Consider the following 21,406-nt stretch of genomic DNA (forward strand, 5'->3'; position numbering starts at 1 on the left):
GATGATGATGATGATGATAGACTTTATTCTTTACTATTCACGGCCTTTAAATCGGTATTTACAAAATAAGTGTCACTTTGCACGCACGTGTGAAATGTTCTCCGAATGGGTGCCGTTTGTTTATTAACACGTGTGTTCTTTTGCTGGTCTTTTGCACGAAGTTGTTAATGAAGAAAATATAATCTTGAAGCCTTTTTAAAGGATTTCTTGCGTTCCAATATGCGGCTGCTTGTTGTAGTTTTTGTGTGTCACATTATTATTATTATTATTATTATTATTATTATTATTATTATTATTATTATTATAACACCAAATCTCGTTGGCATGAACGCTGTGCTTTACAGGTCATTATTCTGAATTACATGTAGACTGCAAACTCAGTAAGAATATAAATGTATAAATAATAAGCTAAAATTACTTTCAATAAGGGATGTGCTCAAGCGCTGATATAAAACATTGTTCACTCAATAAATGAAACATTCAATACACTTTTGCTCATTTATTTTAAACGATTAAATCTGCTGAAACTTTCTTTTTTTCCAAACTCATATTATATAGCGCCTTACATAATGTAAATATTTCTTTCTTTCTTTTCAGCCTTCATGGCCTTGTGGAGGCCAGAGTGTATTTAGAATATAAATTCCCAAAAAATGACCGCATATTTGTGAATTCTTTTGTGAAAAGTTGGCGTCTTCACCACAAATATATTATTATCATTAACTTATCACAACTTTTCTTATTAAATTTTCTTATGAAATGTGTATTGTTTTCTTTTGAGGTGAGTTGGGGTTTTCTTTGTTATCTTTACTTATGATAATGTAAACGATTAGTTGATTATTGATTTAAAAAATTCAATTCAAAGCTCTTTCCAGCCTTCAGTTGTAAGCACTTTTCGTAATGTAATCTTTCTTTATTTTTTTCTAGCCTAACAATATATAGCGCCTTTAGTAATTTACATATTTCTTTCTTATACTTTCCAGCTTCATATTATACGGCATCTTTGAAAATGTATAACATTATATAGCACCTTTTGTAATGTACTGTGCATACTTCTTTCTTTCATTCTATCCTAACATTATATAGCGCCTTTCATAATGTACTGTACATGTTCTTTCTTTCTTTCTTTCTTTCTTTCTTTCTTTCTTTCTAGCGGAACAATATATAGCGCCTTTAGTAATTTACATATTTCTTTCTTTCTTTCTAGCCTAACAATATATAGCGCCTTTAGTAATTTACATATTTCTTTCTTTCTTTCTTAACAATATATAGCGCCTTTCGTAATGTACGCCTTTCTTTCTGAGCGGGAGGGTGTAACGTTTCTGACTAAAACACCAAAACGTCTTTGATTATTTTGACGTGACTTCAACAGAGAAAGTGGGGAAAAGGACCCCCTAAAAATAAACGATGAGATGCACTTCTCCCTCTTCAGCACATTTCATTGAACGCAGTTAAAGAGCAATGCGGACTATTTATAGTGAGGGTCATAAAAATGCCCGAACGTAACGCATTGTAAAATTGATTGATTTTCAGGGGTCATGGGAGCCATTGTGTGTCAGGATTAAGCATTTTTAATAACGACTATAAACGTTTCTTTATATGTTTTGATAACCATTACGCCACCTACAATTAAAAGAACCAGAGCCTCAACAAATGTTATTTTATAGCCCCAAAAACGTCCTTTCATTCGATTGCGTGCACGGGTGGCAGATAAGGGGACACGTGAAGAAATGCCTGGCGGGGTGACAAACTCAACAGAAAATCACCCGAAAAGACAAAAAGGAGCGCAAGGGAAGTTTGGGTGCACAGGGGGGCTTTGTGCAGTTGCCGCCTACGACCTCAGGGTGGCGCTGCAGGCTTAGACATCGCCCCTTTGCTCTCAACGATAGCCAACAATTCATTTATTCCACTCTGAGTGTCTTTTTATTCGCAGGATCAGCGGCACTTCGTTTTCACGAATCAAACGAATTCTCACCCTAAACACACAGGGTGCTTCTTGTAAACCCATCAGGTGTTTTATTTTTTCTTGTGTGAAGAATTTCTTACCGCAGTCGGGCTCTGTAGCTGGTGATTCCATAACGAATGTATTGCATTATAAATGCCTTTTTATGAGTCAACAACGCATTTATTCCCCTGTAAATGCCATTTTTATTAACAAGGTCAGGGGCATAGCGCCCTCATAGTAGAAACACCAAAACACTTGAGGTGGTGTAGAATGCATTGTATTTGTTATTTTTGTTCGGAACTTAAAACAAAAATCCAAGAAACGGTCCCCTTTTGAAATCCTGCTGTGCACCGGTGTGTTGCGAGCGGAGTTTTCAGCCACCATGCTTTTATTCTACAGCGCTATAAATTGAATGTGTTTCCTTGTCGATTAACTTTATGAGCGCACATGGAAGCCCCCCTGCTCTCCGTCTGTAAACCATCTCGTTTGCCCCCCCGCTGTCAGCCCAATCAGCATCCAGGGTAGTAAATAGCTCAACATATGGAATATTAACATTACGCGTTTTGGCACTGTTACAGATATTTATCGCTGCGTGTCTTGATTACCCGAAGATAAGCTTATTCCAAATTTAAATTGAGGAGGAGGAGGAGGAGCACTGGGGATAATTGATACCTTGATTGAGTCAGTGAAAAAAAAAGAAAAAAAAGCGCCCTGCCCAAATATAGTTGGCGAGTTGGTGCTGGGCTGGCAGAACGGCCCCAATAAAAGCCGCTGCCACCCGCCTCCATCACAAGTTATCGGCCTCCGACTCGTGGTAAGTAGCTGAGGTGCCGAGGTGTGTGTAGGTATGGACGGGGGGCTCTGGGGGAACTGGAGGACAGGGAACAGTGAAGAATTAGGAAAAGGGGGAGCAAATGGATTCAGTCATTCATTTCATTTCATAGTGCGCTTTATAGAGAAGTTCTCTAACGGTTTCTATTTGAACCGTTGCTTGGCCTTTACCTTCTGTGGTGGGCTCTTTGAATATGAAGTTGGCGCTTGGGGCTTTGAAAAGGTCGGGGGAGAAAACCGAAATCTTGCATGGAAACGTAGGCTACTTTGAAGGATGCTGACAGATCAAGAAAACGTGAACTTAGCCCGTGTGATTGTCCTGTAAAATAGTAAGTCCCTTGGTATTTTTTCAAGTCTAGTGTCATTTATTCGCTGTAATTTATGGAACCTGTCACAGATTCGGATAGATATAAGTTCTTTCTGGAACTTTCTTCTAGATGAGTCTTTTGAGAACCGAATATGGTTCCCCAATGGCTGCTCTGGCACCTTTATCTATTTTTTAAGAGTTGTAACTGTGGCCGGTAAAACAGACTGCGGTGTCCAGCTAAAAAAAAAGTAAACCTTTTAGATAAAATAAACAAAACAGGACGGCTTAAAAAGAAAACTGCGTTTTAGCAGCGAGTCAACAAAGTACCTGGAGCTTCGTCCTGCTGGAGGGTCAGTGTGACGTGTGACGCCACCTTCCGGCATCACGCCGGCTTTAAAGGACAGGTACCAGAAGGGGCGGAGTCTTCCCTGGGCATCGGGGCGGGGTTAGGCGGCCCTCTTTTCTGTGCCTTTTCCTGGCGGCGGAGGATGGAAGGAGAAGATAATGTTAGCTTGTCACAGCGTGGAGGTGCCTCTACACCCCTTGAGCCAGGAAGGTGTTCCCCAGGCACGCATGTCTGACGGAGCCTAGGCAGGAGGGAATCACTACAACCTCCACCGATGCAAGAAGACTAAAGGGTCTATGGAATCCAGATGGACTCCCACTCTCAGAGAAGACCCTGCTGCTTGATGGGTTAATTTGTCAGATTTCTGTTAGCCACAAAAAGAAAAGCTAAAGCTATGGGGTGCAAGGGGGGTTGCTACTTCAGTCGTCAGTAGTTGGACTGAGGGCATCAGATTTTCCTTGAATATTTATTTTACAATTTTAAAAAATGCATTTAAAAGTATATAAATTTATTTTCATTTTATTTTGCAGTGAAGTGGAACGTCAGACCAATTTGCCCCCTTAGACTGGTGCCCAACAAGGTGAGGATGTGTGCATTAGTGGAGGGATGAGGGGGAAATAGTTGCATTCATTGATCATTTATTTTAGCGGTTTTTTTATATATATGTATTTATATCTTACATCTAAATATGTATTATATCTATATGAGTTATTTTATCGCTTGCCCTTTAGTCTTTAGAGGCAGTGGGCACCTTCTTTGATTTTTGGAATCTGAGGCCAGACCTACAATCAGATCTAGGTGACATGAGGACGATTAATTTTAACCGATTTATTATGCTCACAATCGTATATTGTGTTTAATTATTTCCCCAAACTACCACCCCGTCCAGGGTTGGGTCCTGCCTTGCAGCTAATGCTGCTTAAATAGGTTATGAAACCCGGCAACCCTATGGTGTGCATAAACGGAATTGGGGCATGGACAGGTTTTGAATGAGTAGGATATTATTGAAAGGCAACAAGGAGTTCGGGGTTCAAGTCCCCGGTGCTCCTCCGTGTGTTGGTTTCCCATGTTCTCCCTGTGTCCGCCTGCGTTTCCTCCTTCAGTCCAAAGAACATGCAGGTTAGGTGGATTGGGGATGCTAAGCTGGCCGTGATGTGGGTGTCTGTGTGTGTGTTCACCGTGTGGTGGACTGGCGTCCAGTCCAGGGATTGTTCTGCCTTGCACCCTGTAGATGGATGGATGGATGGATGGTTTTTCGTTTCTTAATACCCCTCGCTGCTGCAGACGTTTTCATCGAGCGCGTCTTTGTTCTCATTAACAGCGAGTGCCACCATGAGTACCGACGCGGAGATGGCCGTTTATGGCCCAGCAGCCATTTACCTCCGAAAACCGGAGAAAGAAAGAATCGAGGCTCAAAACAAGCCATTCGATGCCAAATCTGCCGTCTACGTATCTGATCCCAAAGAGCTGTACGTCAAGGGCACTCTCCAGAGTAAGGAAGGGGGCAAAGCCACCGTGAAGACCGAGAAAGGAGAGGTGAGCGGATTGGAAAGAATCGGGGTTGAGTGTGCGGTCGCCGCGTCTCCGACATTCCTGACCCCCTTATTTTGGCTTCCAGACCGTAACTGTCAAGGAGGATGACGTCCATCCCATGAATCCTCCCAAGTTTGACAAGATTGAGGACATGGCCATGATGACCCATTTGAACGAGCCCGCTGTGCTGTTTAACCTCAAAGAGCGTTACGCAGCCTGGATGATCTACGTAAGTGAATACCTGGGCAGGTGCGGGTGGTGGAAGAGAAGGTGCATCCCGCTCGACTTTGTCCACGATGGCTCACGAAAAGTCCTGTAATGTTTGCAGACCTACTCTGGGCTGTTTTGTGCCACCGTGAACCCCTACAAGTGGCTCCCGGTGTACAACGCTGAGGTCGTGGCAGCCTACAGAGGCAAGAAGAGAATGGAGGCCCCACCACACATCTTCTCCGTGTCCGACAACGCCTACCAGAACATGTTGACAGGTATACTCGGTGTCCGATTCTGCGCACAGTGCTAATCCCGAGCACATTCGAGCGAAATACTCAACCTTTTTGAACGTTTTTGTCTTCACAGACCGCGAGAACCAGTCCGTCCTGATCACGTAAGTCTCCACTCACGAGGTCCTCCCGAGTGATGTGTTCACTGCTCCATGGGCTAATGGGAGCCGTTGCTGAAATGAATGTGCTTCTTTTCCTCAGCGGAGAATCTGGTGCCGGAAAGACTGTCAACACGAAACGTGTCATCCAGTACTTCGCGACAATCGCTTGCGTCGGAGACAAGAAGAAGGAGGCGCCCGCCGCTGGCAAAATGCAGGCACGTCAACGTCTTCCGTGGATGGGTCGAGGACGCGCGCGCGCTATGGCATCGTAGCTTCTCGCTAATTTCTAAGCGTCTCCTTGCAGGGCACTCTGGAGGACCAGATCATCTCGGCTAACCCTCTGCTGGAGGCTTTCGGTAACGCCAAGACCGTGAGAAACGACAACTCTTCTCGCTTCGTAAGTTTCAGCTCTTCGTCCCTTTTCCATGTTAAGCTACACGTCGCCGAGCCTTTCTTTTATTTTGCGCAAGTCTTCTAACTTATTGCGCTTAATGTTGATATCCACGTTTATCTCGTTTAGGGTAAATTCATCAGAATTCACTTTGGTCAGACCGGAAAGCTGGCCTCCGCCGATATTGAGACATGTAAGTCTTCTCTGGAATCCCATAACTTCTTCTTTGCTCCTTTCGTCCCGTCGTATCTTGTAACTCATGCCTTTCCAAAATCCTCTTACAGACCTGCTGGAGAAGTCCAGAGTGACCTTCCAGCTGTCGGCTGAAAGAAGCTACCACATCTTCTACCAGATCATGACCAACCAGAAGCCTGAGCTCATCGGTATGAACGCGCCGCACCTTCACGCCGTTTAGGAGCCCCCTTTGGTTTTCTGTGCTTTTGATTCACCAGATTGCCCCCTTTCGTTGCAGAAACGCTGCTCATCACCACCAACCCTTACGACTTCCCCATGATCAGTCAGGGTGAGATCACTGTGCCCAGCATCAATGACAACGAGGAGCTGATGGCCACCGATGTAAGTTGTGAGGACGAGCAGCCGGCTGACATGACGCTTCTTGTCTGATGGTGCCGCTCATCAACGCCTTTTTTTTTTAATCCCCATTTAGACTGCCATTGATATCCTGGGTTTCACCTCTGACGAGAAAATGGGCATCTACAAGCTGACTGGCGCTGTTATGCACCATGGCAACCTGAAGTTCAAGCAGAAACAACGAGAGGAGCAGGCTGAGCCCGATGGCACTGAAGGTACTTAGGAGGCTTTTAGCACTTTTATGTCCAAGATGTTTTTGTGGCCTGTTTGGGATTAGCCCTTCATCTCCATGTCAGCTATCCATGCTAGCCCCCCCAACTTACTTACGTGACATGCATGAACGTCCACAATGGACCCCTTGAAACCACTCTGACCCCCACCGCCATGCAGAACTCCACTGGGAGTCTCCCCCCCACCACCATACTCTATATAGCTAGTGGCAAAAACAGAGGGCTGCTATGAAACTAATGAAGCTTCAGCTTTGGGGCCCCAGAAGCACCTTTAGTCCCCATTGCTTCAAAATATTGGGGTCTACTGTATGAGAGGGTTTTTTTTTTTTAAATAACATAGTGTCATTTAAAACAAAATAATATTTAAAATAAAAATGAAAAAGTTAGTAAGGTATCAAAAAAGAGAATTCGTGCCAACCCTAACCCCAAAAATGCAGGTCTGCCACTGACAAAGGGGCTAACTAAGCCCCTAAAACTGGCGATGCCCCTGCCGGCTTGTGTCCAAAATGACAGAGTCTTACCACCAGCTAAATAGCTAAAGTCGGGGCGATGGTTACAGGAGAAAAGCGTTCACATTTGGTAGAGTTCCAGCTTTTCAGCAAGGGACGTGGGCCGAGAAGAATTCAAAGAGCGTTGTGGACTTGTAGGTCCTCATCATTATTAGTGCCAGCTGCAGAACACACACAGACACACACGCACACTACCCCCTGAAATTCTATGGAGGGTCTTAGACCACTGATGTGGCCCTAAACATGACTGCTAGTTCAAGTTGACACCAGAAGTGGGAGATGAGCTGGCGTTCCCGCCGTGTAAGTTCTGTGCGTTAGCCGCTAGCCCGCATGTCGAAAGGCTGGAAGCGTCGTATGCTAGATATTTTGTGTGAATGTCTACCTTGGCGTTTTGTGCCAGTCAGAAGAAGCAGACGTTGATGTTGAAGAGGGGTGTGTTGCCCCTCATCACAGTGCTTCCAATGATTAAAATGGACCTCTTTTTTTTGTCTTTTACCCACAGTTGCTGATAAAATCAGCTACCTCATGGGCCTGAACTCCGCCGACCTGCTGAAAGCCCTCTGCTACCCCAGAGTGAAAGTCGGAAATGAGTTTGTGACCAAGGGTCAGACCGTCCAACAGGTAAACCTTTAACTTTGAAATCGAACCAAAAAGTCCACTGCTTTCCTGTAAAAGTCCAATAGAAGCAGAATGCTTGATTAAAATGCCCGGGCCTTTGCATTTGTTCAGGTCAACAACTCTGTGGGCGCCTTGGCCAAATCCGTCTATGAGAAAATGTTCTTGTGGATGGTGATCCGTATCAACCAGATGTTGGACACCAAGCAGGCAAGGCAGTTCTTCATCGGTGTGCTGGACATTGCTGGCTTTGAGATCTTTGATGTGAGTCATCCTCCACTGGACCCTTTACCCTCGACTTTGTCAATGTGATGTCGGGTTGCTCATCTGTGGTATGTTCTTATAATTAGTTCAACAGCTTGGAGCAGCTCTGCATCAACTTCACCAACGAGAAGTTGCAGCAGTTCTTCAACCACCACATGTTCGTCCTGGAGCAGGAAGAGTACAAGAAGGAGGGCATCGACTGGGAGTTCATTGACTTCGGTATGGACTTGGCGGCCTGCATTGAGCTCATTGAGAAGGTAGGCCCATGGGACGACTTGTCTTCAGAATTCACCTTTCACTCTTCAGGGTTGCATTCCAATAAATTCCATTTATTCCACACCAGCCCATGGGTATCTTCTCCATCCTGGAAGAGGAGTGCATGTTCCCCAAGGCCACAGACACTTCCTTCAAGAACAAGCTGTATGACCAGCATCTGGGCAAGTCCAACAACTTCCAGAAGCCCAAGCCCGCCAAAGGCAAGGCTGAGGCCCACTTCTCCCTGGTCCACTATGCCGGCACTGTGGACTACAACATCTCTGGCTGGCTGGACAAGAACAAGGACCCCCTGAATGAAACCGTTGTGGGGCTCTACCAGAAGTCTTCTCTGAAACTGCTGTCTTTCCTGTATGCGGCCTTTGCCGCTGCTGAGGGAGGTGAGTGAATGTTACTTGAGAGTTGAGTTGTACGTCTCGCATTATTCCAGGATGGGCGAGACACTGAGGCAGTAACATACTGTACAGCATATACAGTATAGCAAAATTTTATTTCTTACAGAAATTGCAATTGAAAAACATGTCATTCTGTTTCCTTTCATTTAGAGGGTGGTGGCAAGAAGGGTGGCAAGAAGAAGGGTTCTTCTTTCCAGACTGTGTCTGCCCTCTTCAGGGTGCGTATCTTTGGCTATTTGACTTTTACTTTTTAAACCCTTTATTCAGAAAACAAACCATTATAATAGAACACAACTTAATCAGATATACGATGGCAAGTATGCCAGTAGCACCATTAGAGCATTAAGAGTGCTTTTAAACCCAAGACTATTTCAGAAATTTGTAAATATTTTGGCCAAAAATGGTTTAAGTGTAGGGCGTGCCCTAGCAATGCGGGCACTTGATGACCTTAGTATCAGTTTAGGCCATTTTGGACGAGATAAACATGGATGATGTTCACCTTCTAGTTGAAGTATGGTGTGTTTGGCACCTGTTGCCCTGGAGTATATTGAAGGAATTCCTGAATTCCATAACTTTTCTATAATTTTATTGGACTGGTCCATTTCCCATTGTTCCCTACTATCGTAATCATTAACTGTCGTCCATTTGTCTGCCTAAATCTTAACGCAGGCCAGAATATGCTGGATGTTATTTTATTTAGTATACCATAGTTCTTGGGGAAACAAGTTTTTAAATGTATCTACACGTATACTGAACAATGGACTGAGTAAGGACCCGGCAAACATCAGAACTTGTGATCAACTGATGGTGTTACCTTCACTCTACAGGAGAACTTGAACAAGCTGATGTCCAACTTGAGGAGCACCCATCCTCACTTTGTGCGTTGCTTGATTCCCAATGAAACCAAGACCCCAGGTAACTGAAGATTTCAACTGTTTCTATTCATCCCATGTAGCTAGCACAAGGAGATTCTTAGCCAGATACATTTACATTATTAAAGGAGATAATGGTCCAAGGGAGAATGCAAGTCTTCAAAGCAGCACAGGATTCAAAAATGAATTGTGGATTTGACACTTTGATAAATCCGAAAAGGCTGACCTAAAGTTTGTGTTCTTCTTCAGGTATCATGGAGAACCACCTGGTCATCCACCAGCTCAGGTGTAACGGTGTGCTGGAGGGCATCAGAATCTGCAGAAAGGGATTCCCCAGCAGAATCCTCTACGGTGACTTCAAGCAGAGGTTCTCTTCTTCTTCTTCTTCTTAATACGTAGAGGGCAGAAGAGTAGGGTAGCAATTAGCTCTGCCATCTCACTGGACTTGGGTTCAATGTGGCATCAGTCATTGCCCTGCTTGTGAGTGGGCTCCATGCAAGATCAGTGGGCTGTTGAGATTACAGACTGCAGAGGTGCTTGTTTCTCCTTCAACCCTAAATTCAGTAAATTGACTCATTCATTCATTCATTCATTCCGTCATTTTTTGAGTCCATCTATTCCAATACAGAGGCGCAAGAACTGATAATAATTATGTACGTTAAATAAACAGTCTGTGATGAATGGGCATCACATCTAGGGTTTGTTCTAACCTGGTGCCTTATAAATCTGACGGCCTCCAGCTCTCCTACAATACCATCATGAGGAAATTAGGATTAAGATGGGAGAAAAAGCATAGAAAACATAAACAGGTGCCGGGCAGAATAATTTACAACCCATCACACTGAATTGGATTAGGCAGCTTTTGAAAATGGATGGATGGAAACACACATTATTTGTCTTCTCCATAGAGTGCCTTATGCTTCCATCTACTGTAGATAGAGCCTTTTGCTCTAGACCCCCGTTTTAGGACTTTTTATCTGCCTCTTACGTAGCACCTTTCATATCTACTGTATTTATTATATGGTGCCTTCCACCCATCCATTTTCTTAACCCAATTTTCAAGGTCAGGCTCATGAGGAAGCTGAAGCAAATTCCAGCAGGCATTGGGCATAAGCCAGGAACAATCCTTGGACAGGGTGCCAGTCCACTGTAGAGTGCAGTGCCTTTTACATCTGTCTGTATGTCTATGTGTTAAATTGTGATCTATCTATCTATCTATCTATCTATCTATCTATCTATCTATCTATCTATCTATCTATCTATCTGATGTGGTGCTTTTCACTCTTCTATCCAATATGGCATCTTTTAAATCTAGTGATCTTTTACGGCACCCTCTCATACGTATCTATATATTATATAGTGCTTTTTCATGTCTGCTGTATCTACATGCACTTGATTGATATTCCCAGATACAAAGTGCTGAATGCCAGCGCCATCCCCGAGGGGCAGTTCATTGACAGCAAGAAGGCTTCAGAGAAGCTCTTGGGCTCCATTGATGTTGACCACACTCAGTACAAATTTGGACACACCAAGGTGAGCGCCCATTTGTGGTCACTGCTTGTCATTACCCCCGTTTATTGACTACCTCTTGATGGCCAGGGTTGACTGAATACTTCTTTGCCCTTTGTGTATTCTCCATAGGTGTTCTTCAAAGCCGGTCTGCTGGGTACCCTGGAGGAGATGCGAGATGAAAAACTGGCCCTTCTGATCACCCGCACTCAGGCAGTCTGCAGAGGCTACGTCATGAGGAAGGAGTTTGTGAAGATGATGGAGAGGAGGTGAATGACTTTACTCAAATTGCCTTATTTTTGAAGCAAGGAGGACTCCCAGATTTCCTAAAACCCACCTAACAAATGTTATGTTATATGGCATCTTTTAATAACAAACTTCATCCCAAGATAATTAACAAAGACTGATTCGGTGTATACTTGTTTAAATTTTAACATGTGGCCCGCAGGCAGGTTATGTGGTCCATTATGTCATGTCGGAGATGCTGCAAGGTGGCACACCCTTCTAAAATCAGATCATGTCTCCTTTCATCCTCTATACAGAGAAGCAATTTTCTCCATCCAGTACAACATCCGCTCCTTCATGAATGTCAAGCACTGGCCATGGATGAAGCTCTACTTCAAGATCAAGCCTCTCCTGAAGAGTGCAGAGGCAGAAAAGGAGATGGCCAACATGAAGGAGGAGTTCATCAAATGCAAGGAAGACCTGGCCAAGGCCGAGGCCAAGAGGAAGGAGCTTGAGGAGAAGATGGTGTCTCTCCTCCAGGAGAAAAACGACCTGCAGCTGCAAGTCCAGTCTGTAAGTGGACATTGAAGGTCATGAAACTTGTTTATCATAGGAAACAGACCAGTCCCATTCCACTTGTATTGTTAATCTTTAGTTTTCCACACATTCCCTTGGTTTTTGGGCTCAATAGAGCAATAATAACCGTAATAGTCATTGGAATTCAAATTTTATGTTCCTTTCCTTTGATGTTCTATTCGTTTGAAATTATTGCTTTACAGGAAACCGAAGGCCTTGCAGATGCAGAGGAAAGATGTGAAGGTCTCATTAAGAACAAGATCCAACTGGAGGCCAAGCTGAAGGAGGTCAATGAAAGGCTGGAGGATGAGGAGGAAATGAACGCCGAGCTGACAGCCAAGAAGAGGAAGCTGGAGGATGAGTGCTCAGAACTCAAGAAGGACATTGATGACCTGGAGCTCACCTTGGCCAAAGTGGAGAAGGAGAAACATGCCACTGAGAACAAGGTCCCTCAGCCATTTCTTTGTGTCCACAGCTCTGGTCAGCATGGAGCTGGGCAAATACTCACCCTTCTGTTCCATCTCTTTACCACAGGTGAAGAACCTCACTGAGGAAATGGCGACTCAGGATGAGAACATCGCCAAGCTGAGCAAGGAAAAGAAAGCCCTCCAAGAGGCTCACCAGCAGACCCTGGATGACCTGCAGGCTGAGGAGGACAAAGTCAACACCCTGACCAAAGCCAAGACTAAGCTGGAACAACAAGTGGACGATGTAAGATTAAAAACATCGGTGGAAGGTGCTTCATGATGTGCTGAAGAATATCAAAGGGTCAGACACTCCTCATTTGTCCCTTGTGTTTCCCACAGCTTGAGGGTTCACTGGAGCAGGAGAAGAAACTGCGCATGGACCTGGAGAGAGCCAAGAGAAAGCTGGAAGGTGACCTGAAGCTGTCCCAGGAATCGGTCATGGATCTGGAGAATGATAAACAGCAGTCAGATGAGAAGCTCAAGAAGTAAGATGGTGCACCTTCACAAGGTACCTGAGATAAGGAGGTAGCAAGTGTGCTAACTAATCATCTAAATGTTTGATCTGCAGGAAAGACTTTGAAATAAGCCAATACCTCAGCAAGATTGAGGATGAGCAAGCTTTGGGCGCCCAACTGCAGAAGAAGATCAAGGAATTGCAGGTAACGGAAAACATAAGATCTGGGCTTAGCCAGCTATGTTAGATCTTTGTGTTCAACCATCATTTGAGTATGGAGTCCATCTGTCTGTAGGCCCGTATTGAGGAGCTGGAGGAAGAAATTGAAGCTGAACGTGCAGCCAGGGCAAAGATTGAGAAGCAGAGAGCCGACCTGTCCAGGGAGCTGGAGGAGATCAGCGAGAGGCTGGAAGAAGCCGGCGGTGCCACCTCTGCTCAGATTGAGATGAACAAGAAGAGGGAGGCCGAATTCCAGAAACTTCGTCGTGACCTTGAGGAGTCCACCCTGCAGCATGAGGCCACAGCCGCCGCCCTGCGCAAGAAGCACGCCGACAGTGTGGCCGAGCTTGGGGAGCAGATCGACAACCTCCAGCGTGTGAAACAGAAGCTGGAGAAGGAGAAGAGCGAATACAAGATGGAGATCGATGACCTGTCCAGCAACATGGAATCGGTGGCAAAGGCAAAGGTACAAAACACTGATTTTTTTTTTTAATACTACACCATTGATGTTGTAATGCAACAAGATGTTACATCTTTGACTTGTTTGTGTCTTCCTGAAAGGCAAATCTGGAGAAGATGTGCCGCACTCTGGAGGACCAACTTAGTGAAATCAAGACAAAGAGTGATGAAGGCATTCGACAGATCAACGACCTGAGCACCCAGAAGGCCCGCCTGCAGACAGAGAACGGTACGCCTTGACCCAGTAATGTACAATATCCCAGCTGAACAAAGAGTGAGCGATGTTGTAAAATCGCATGGTCTACTTGTTTGTAGGAGAGTTCGCCCGCCAACTCGAGGAGAAGGAATCTTTGGTTTCTCAGCTGACCAGAGGCAAACAGGCTTTCACTCAGCAGACTGAGGAGCTGAAGAGGCAAATGGAAGAAGAAACAAAGGTAACTTCTTCCTCATTCAATGACTTGAGCAGGTCAATGCAGATGATTAGGATGCAGAATGCGTGCGCTGGTACAGTTTGAGACAATCTCCTGTGTTATTTTAAAGGCCAAGAACGCTCTGGCTCATGCCTTGCAATCCGCTCGCCATGACTGCGACCTTCTCCGTGAGCAATTTGAGGAGGAGCAGGAGGCCAAGGCCGAGCTGCAGCGCTCCATGTCCAAGGCCAACAGCGAGGTGGCTCAGTGGAGAACCAAATACGAGACTGACGCCATCCAGAGAACAGAGGAGCTGGAGGAAGCCAAGTAAGTGGAACCTTCTACCTTTCACATCCACATTGTTTCATGTGAGGTGTCCTGCTATAACTCTAAACGCTATTTGCAGGAAAAAGCTGGCCCAGCGCCTCCAGGAGGCAGAGGAGCACATTGAAGCCGTGAATTCCAAGTGCGCCTCTCTGGAGAAGACCAAACAGAGACTTCAGGGTGAGGTGGAGGACCTGATGATTGACGTGGAGAGGGCCAACGCTCAGGCCGCTGCTCTCGACAAGAAGCAGAGGAACTTTGACAAGGTACACAAGACAGCTGATGGTTGTGACATTTGGTGGCAAGCAGTGGTGCTTCTGCAGAAACCGTTTGAATGTTCACCGAATGTTGAAATAACTTCCTCTTCATTTTCCAATTCCATTGCAGGTCCTGGCTGAATGGAAGCAGAAATTCGAGGAGGGCCAGGCCGAGCTGGAAGGGGCTCAGAAGGAGGCTCGCTCATTGAGTACTGAACTTTTCAAGATGAAGAACTCCTATGAGGAGTCCCTGGATCATCTGGAGACCATGAAGCGGGAGAACAAGAACCTGCAGCGTATGTCCTAGTTTCTACCCAATCACTTTGTAGACATAGTCGCCGATCAAGTAGAATGGCGTTCAAACTGCTCGTATCACACTTTAAGAAATCAAGCAGACTGTCCAACTATGTGTATTCTTTCTTTCATGCAGAGGAGATCTCAGACCTTACTGAACAGATCAGTGAGGGAGGCAAAACCGTCCACGAGCTCGAGAAGGCCAAGAAGCAGACTGAGACTGAAAAGTCAGAAATTCAGACCGCCCTTGAGGAAGCTGAGGTATTACACTGATCATTGGTACTATTGGGTCCATGGATACCCTTTAAATTTTTTAAAGGGATAATGGTGGTGTTACGTGTGGTGGGCATGACGTTCTTAGTTAGGCGATGTAAAGTAGCACCGTATCAGAAAGGGGTTCTGTCAATGAGAAACGCACGAACCGAAGTCGATTTAGAAAGTGAAGAACTTGATGGTTGGACTCAGACAGAACACCTGTGCAATGAGAGCTACTCTCACAACTGATATTGGTGCTAATAAGATAACGGGGGACTCCATCAATTAACAGGCCTCCCTGGAGCATGAAGAGTCCAAGATCCTCCGCATCCAGCTGGAGCTGAACCAGGTGAAGTCTGAAGTGGACAGAAAGATTGCAGAGAAGGATGAGGAGATTGAGCAGTTGAAGAGGAACAACCTGAGGTCACTTGAGTCTCTGCAGAGCACCCTGGACTCTGAGATTCGCAGCAGAAACGATGCCCTGAGGGTCAAGAAGAAGATGGAGGGAGACCTCAACGAGATGGAAATCCAGTTGAGCCACGCCAACCGCCAAGCCTCTGAGGCCCAAAAGCAGCTCAGGAACGTCCAAGGCCAGCTTAAGGTAGGAAAGGCTCTTTAACACCAGCCTTGTCGATAGCTGATGTGGTGGTCTAATGATTTAATGTGTCAACAGGATGCCCAACTGCACCTGGACGATGCCGTCAGAGGTTCAGAAGACATGAAGGAGCAGGTAGCCATGGTGGAGCGCAGGAATAACCTGATGCAGGCTGAGATTGAGGAGCTGAGAGCCGCCCTGGAACAGACAGAGAGGGGCCGCAAGGTGGCAGAACAGGAGCTCATCGATGCCAGTGAGCGCGTGCAGCTGTTGCACACCCAGGTTGGCAGGACTCTTACTCAGAGGTTTTGGACTCTGTGGCTTCATTGAATATGAGTGAGTAACAGCATGAATGCCACTTGTGCCTACAGAACACCACCCTTATCAGCACCAAGAAGAAGCTCGAGTCCGACATTTCTCAGCTCCAGGGTGAAGTCGATGACACCATTCAGGAAGCCAGAAATGCAGAAGAGAAGGCCAAGAAGTCCATTACTGACGTAAGTCATGCTGTGCTTTGGTCAAAGACGCTGATTGCATCTAAAACAATCCAATGTAACCAGCAAATTTACATTTTTATTTGCAGTACCAATAGTATTACGTCAGACATTAATAAAGTGGGCTGTATATTTCAATATGGATTATACTGTATTTAGTAAGGAACCTGGACTTCATGAAATAGTGGAGACAGATGGTCCAGGACAGGCCTTGAAGGAGACTCCGGCTCCTGTATCTCTAACCCTGGTGTACCTCTAGCCTGTTCCTCACAAGCCTTTCTATTCCATAGGCTGCCATGATGGCAGAGGAGCTGAAGAAGGAGCAGGACACCAGCGCTCACCTGGAGAGGATGAAGAAGAACCTGGAGCAGACCGTGAAGGACCTGCAGCACCGCCTGGATGAGGCTGAGCAGCTGGCCATGAAGGGTGGCAAGAAGCAGCTTCAGAAACTGGAGTCCAGGGTACGACTTGGAGAGTTGGATGATTATCCCTCCTTAGTGTTGTGGAAGGGGGGTCCCTGTCTAACTTGTCTCTTCTCCCCCCAGGTGCGTGAGCTGGAGAATGAACTGGAAGCTGAACAGAGGCGTGGAGTGGACGCAATCAAGGGCGTTAGGAAGTATGAGAGGAGAGTCAAGGAGCTCAGCTACCAGGTACTTGTCCAATATTTAGAAGATATGACTTAGCGTAAGAGGAGCTGGAAGAGGCTCAGGAGATGGCATGGCAGGGGCGGGTGAGGAAATGGGACAGCGTGTTCTGTCAATTCAGACCTCAGCGTAAGACATTAACAATACATTTCATGTCCTCTGTAACAGTCTGAGGAAGACAAGAAGAACATTCTTAGGCTCCAGGATCTGGTTGACAAGCTGCAGCTGAAAGTCAAGGCCTACAAGAGACAAGCTGAGGAAGCCGTGAGTAAAACCTTCCTTCATTGCCTTGAACTTAGTGTCTGAGAATATGTGACACAAATTTCAATTCAGCCGCCCTATGCTTGAGTAGAACTGCATGATAAATGCAAAGTTGTCTGTGTGCAGAGTCTTGCTCTGTTTAAGCGAGGACCCTTCTAACGAAATTCTTCTACACCCTCACAGGAGGAACAAGCCAACCTCCATCTGTCCAAGTTCAGGAAGGTGCAGCACGAGCTGGAAGAGTCTGAGGAGCGTGCTGATATCGCAGAGTCCCAGGTTAACAAAATAAGGGCCAAGAGCCGCGAGATCGGCTCCAAGGTACGTTGGGCACCTGCAGGGATGGCTGGGGTGGGCCGGGGGGGCCGCGGCTTTGTCTTTCAGCAAAGCTTTACCTGGAGGGCTTTCTACATTCTGAGTGTTACATCACTTGATGAGTTCTAGCTGTACCTCATTGCTCAGAAGTACTCGCCATCTTCACCATTTAACATTGACATTTAGACACTTAGCAGACATTTTTATCCAAAGTGACTTACAAAACAGTTGTCCATTCTTGTCAGCTTGCCCACAAATATGGCATTCAGTAAGCACACATGTGAGAGTTCTGCTTCAGTCTTTATTATACGTGACTGTGTTTCTTACATTTCAGCATTCACTCTAAAATCGTCCACTCTGATTTTCTTGTTTCTAATCTAAACATCTAAACCAGTTTAAAAGCACCATCAGTAAGTGTGGTCAAATACACTCACTTTTTAATGACCATTGGCACAATATGAACGTCACACCACACTCCTGTCCCAAACAGCAGCCTACAATTGCTGTAAAATCATTGATTTTCATCTTCACTTTAGCTCTGTGGCAGCCAGACTACAAAAGGCGTCCGCTGAGAGCATCACAATGAATTCGGACACCAGGGAGATAAGAGAAATAGGACATGATCACTGCTTTTATTAATGCTGTCCACCATCATCATCATCATCATCAAGTCTTCATCGCATTATTGGGTACTATTATGATTACTGATCAGAATAAAAATCCCACCAGCTGCTCAGTAAAGTTTGACTGGTATACTTGGTATTGATGATGAGGATGATGATGATGAAGATTAAAATTATTATTACTATCCATCCATCCATCCACAAGATCCATTATTGAACCTGCTTGATCCAGATCAGTGCCAAGGAGGCCAGAGCTTATCCTAGCAGCATTGGAAATAAGGCAGGAATGAATCAGTAAGGAGATGGCAGTCCAACAGTTATTAATTATTATTATGTAACATTCTTATCCAGTTCAGTGTTATGCCATCTGGACTGAGCCCAAGGCAGGAAGCAGCCCTCAATGGGTTAACAGTCCATCCATCACAGGGTCCACTCACTCACACCGACATTATTACTATTATTATTATTATTAACTATAAAAAATATAATAATAATTCCACCAGTAACTTGAATCCTAGTTGTGATAAGGGCAAGATTTAAATAGTAATTGATCATTGCTTTTTATTAAAGTTGTTCATCATCAACACGTCTTCACTTTTTGATTGATTATTGTTATAATATTGTTATGGTTAATTATCATAATTACGTTACTCAATAAGGTTTGACTGATATTTGGTATTGATGATGATGATTACAATACTATAAATGATTATTGTTATTAGCAATGCAGTTACCATCCATCCACCCACATTATTGATCCAGCAGCACTGAAATTATAGCAGGAACCAATTGGTAGTGCAATGGCAGTCGATCAGTTATTATTATTATTATAATTACATAACATGACATTCTCTCATGTGGTTCAGGGTTGTGGGATGCTGCAGCCTATCCAGCAGGTCTGAGCCCAAGACAGGGAGCAACCCTCAATGGGTTAACAGTCCATCACAGGGTCCATTCCCTCACACCCACATTCTTCTTCTTCTTCTTCTTCTAATGGTGGACTGGTAGTGCAGTGGCTCAAGCTTCTGTCTCCCAGACCCAGTGTGGTGATTGTGAATCTCATTATCTCAGTGGAGTTTCCATGTTCTCTCCATGCCTCCAGAAGACACCCAACTTAGACTTAGTGGCCATTCACCAGGGAAGGTGTCATCAGATGGATTGCTGCCTCGTCCAGGGTTGACTCCCTCCTTGTGCTCAATGCTGCCTGGATAGACTCCAGACCCCCACGACCCTGAACTCCATAAAGCAGGTTTTATTATTCTAACTATGTAATAGCAGCTTTTACCTTATAAGTCTGCTCAATGAGGATGGATGGCCTTGTACCAGGATGCAGTGCCCGTTAGCTGCATCGAGTGAAGAACTGCAAAGAGACGGACAGTTTATTAGCTGGATGTTATGGTCGAGTGGTCAGTAGTTAATGATGGATTTTTTGTTTGTTTGTTTTAAAGGGCAAAGAAGCTGAAGAGTAACAGAATCAAAGAGGCGCACCAAAGAAATTCATATAATATGAATTCTGTTGTGAAATATTGTTAAACTTGTGAATAAAAAACACTCATTTTGAATTTTCCTTCTGAGTTTGTGGTAGTTTATTTTATCGTTCTTTCCTTCTCCTTTCTAGTGTGTGTTTTTTAATCGTTTATTTCTCCTTTGCTCACAGTCATGAGTTCACTAACAGTAGCGACGCTGCCAATTAGTTCTTGACGCCCCAATCAGACTTTTTAAGGCTAATTAAGAACATCATTCCCATTCACACATTAAAATTGCGCCGAGGTAAAATGTTACAATCCATAGTGACAAGGAAAACCAGAGTGGATCGCAGATTCGCCATTTACCCCCGAAGTCATCCTTAAAGTTGTGGTCAGCGCGGATCGTCCTCGATATCCCGACCACACTTTCTTTAAAACATGTTAAAAGATCTCCTGGGCCTGCTGATTCCATGCCTTCTAGTCCTCAACTAACTCGATCACAAGCTGATCTTTACTGGGTGAATTTAAAACGGCAGATCCAATCAGACAAGTAAAACATACACCGTTACACCGACACACGACTGTAACCACGCTGCCCCTTCATAGTGCCCGAAGACGTAAGTCTTGCGCGTGCGCAGTGCTAGGCAACCGCAACGCTAGGAGCTGCTGAACGGCCGCAGAGCTGCATCGACTACAACTTTATTAGCAACTGGGCCTGCCATAACCTTAACCAAGTTTGATGAAATGATGAAGCCCAGTGGGAACAACAGCTTGCTGAAGAGCACTACGGATACAGTATGCATAATCATTTAAATCAAAACAATTCGGGGAACGCAGTCCGAGAGTCTTTACAATGCAGCGCTTCTTTCTAAGGTGAACCATGAAAACGATATGATGGCAGAATCTCCCAACCTATAGATCCGATTTTTCTGTAACTTTATCAGTTACCAATAAATGTGCAGATGTGGTGCTCTTGTACGTTTCATTGCGGCTGAGTTTTCGGTACATAAGTGACGCCTAGTTCTTAGGAGGGTGAAAACAAACCCGCGGACCAGTGTGGCTACGCCAGGAGCCTAGTTTATAAAACTCTGCATGGATTCGATTGTGAAAATACGTCAAAAAAGAACAATTTACCGTTTATAAATCAGAATTGCCTTGAAAGTAATACGCATGTCAGTGCGCCTCCAACACCGCCTCCAAAGGCCCAAATATGGAGCATCCTGCTCAACCTCATGCATATGCAATTACGATGCTGCAGCTCTTCATTGGCTGGAAAAGCAGCTCCCGCCTTACGCGTCGAGCCCCCGCCCCCTGTATTCAGGATTGTCAGACTGTGCTGCGCAACAGAGGGTGCGAGATTATCTTTGGCATTATAGCGCCTCTCCTCTGCGCTCTGGGGGTCCGGGAAAGGTGTAAGGTACCATGAACGGGCAGGTATTATAGCCTGGCAAAGGTAACTACATGATTGGTGTTACAGTGTATAGTGCAGGCCATATAAAGCACGGAGGGTTCAGCCAGTCAACTTACTGACAGGCCCGTCAGCTACGTACAACACCGTCACATCCGCCAAAGCTGCTTTGCCTCAAAATAAATGAATCACGGGCTGACCTGGGCCACCGAGACACGACATTTGCCAGTCACATCCTGGATGACTTGGGCGTTAGTGGATTGTCGCTGTTCACGGTTAACAAAAGCCGCTTCAGTCTGGCTAGGTGCCCTTACTGCAGTCCGATGACTATATTGCATTAGTATTAATAGTATTAATTAGTATGCTGATGCTGCTGGAGCATGTGAATTTCTTAAATTAAAATTAATAAAGTATCTATCTATCTATTTATCTTTATATCTATCTATCTATCTAT

General features: G+C 45.1%; 1 protein-coding gene across 1 annotated transcript; it reads left to right on the forward strand.

Annotated features, from left to right (window-relative positions):
* The first annotated feature begins 2,715 nt into the window (after positions 1–2,715).
* On the forward strand, positions 2,716–19,637 carry LOC120517969 (myosin heavy chain, fast skeletal muscle-like). The gene is made up of 41 exons (XM_039740515.1): positions 2,716–2,756; positions 3,957–4,006; positions 4,748–4,962; positions 5,045–5,188; positions 5,288–5,444; positions 5,536–5,563; positions 5,661–5,775; positions 5,865–5,957; positions 6,081–6,144; positions 6,236–6,334; positions 6,424–6,527; positions 6,619–6,757; positions 7,784–7,902; positions 8,011–8,160; positions 8,247–8,417; positions 8,504–8,813; positions 8,979–9,046; positions 9,656–9,743; positions 9,950–10,067; positions 11,110–11,233; positions 11,342–11,478; positions 11,752–12,007; positions 12,214–12,456; positions 12,545–12,721; positions 12,817–12,962; positions 13,046–13,136; positions 13,227–13,616; positions 13,712–13,838; positions 13,925–14,043; positions 14,150–14,346; positions 14,426–14,609; positions 14,731–14,896; positions 15,031–15,155; positions 15,442–15,750; positions 15,823–16,026; positions 16,116–16,241; positions 16,529–16,699; positions 16,784–16,888; positions 17,051–17,146; positions 17,327–17,461; positions 19,527–19,637. The coding sequence occupies exons 3-41, from the start codon at positions 4,759–4,761 to the stop codon at positions 19,545–19,547; spliced, it is 5,820 nt and encodes a 1,939-aa protein (XP_039596449.1). The 5' UTR covers positions 2,716–2,756; positions 3,957–4,006; positions 4,748–4,758; the 3' UTR covers positions 19,548–19,637.
* Positions 19,638–21,406: the final 1,769 nt, after the last annotated feature.

The sequence above is a fragment of the Polypterus senegalus genome, chromosome 17, assembly GCF_016835505.1.
Source record: "Polypterus senegalus isolate Bchr_013 chromosome 17, ASM1683550v1, whole genome shotgun sequence".
In the NCBI taxonomy this organism is placed as follows: domain Eukaryota; kingdom Metazoa; phylum Chordata; class Cladistia; order Polypteriformes; family Polypteridae; genus Polypterus; species Polypterus senegalus.

Coding starts and splice junctions, on each gene's coding strand:
- LOC120517969 (XM_039740515.1), top strand. CDS start 4,759: ATGAGTACCGACGCGGAGATGGCCGTTTATGGCCCAGCAGCCATTTAC. Junction 13,617..13,711: donor AATCGGTGGCAAAGGCAAAG/GTACAAAACACT, acceptor TCTTCCTGAAAG/GCAAATCTGGAGAAGATGTG. Junction 14,044..14,149: donor AAATGGAAGAAGAAACAAAG/GTAACTTCTTCC, acceptor GTTATTTTAAAG/GCCAAGAACGCTCTGGCTCA.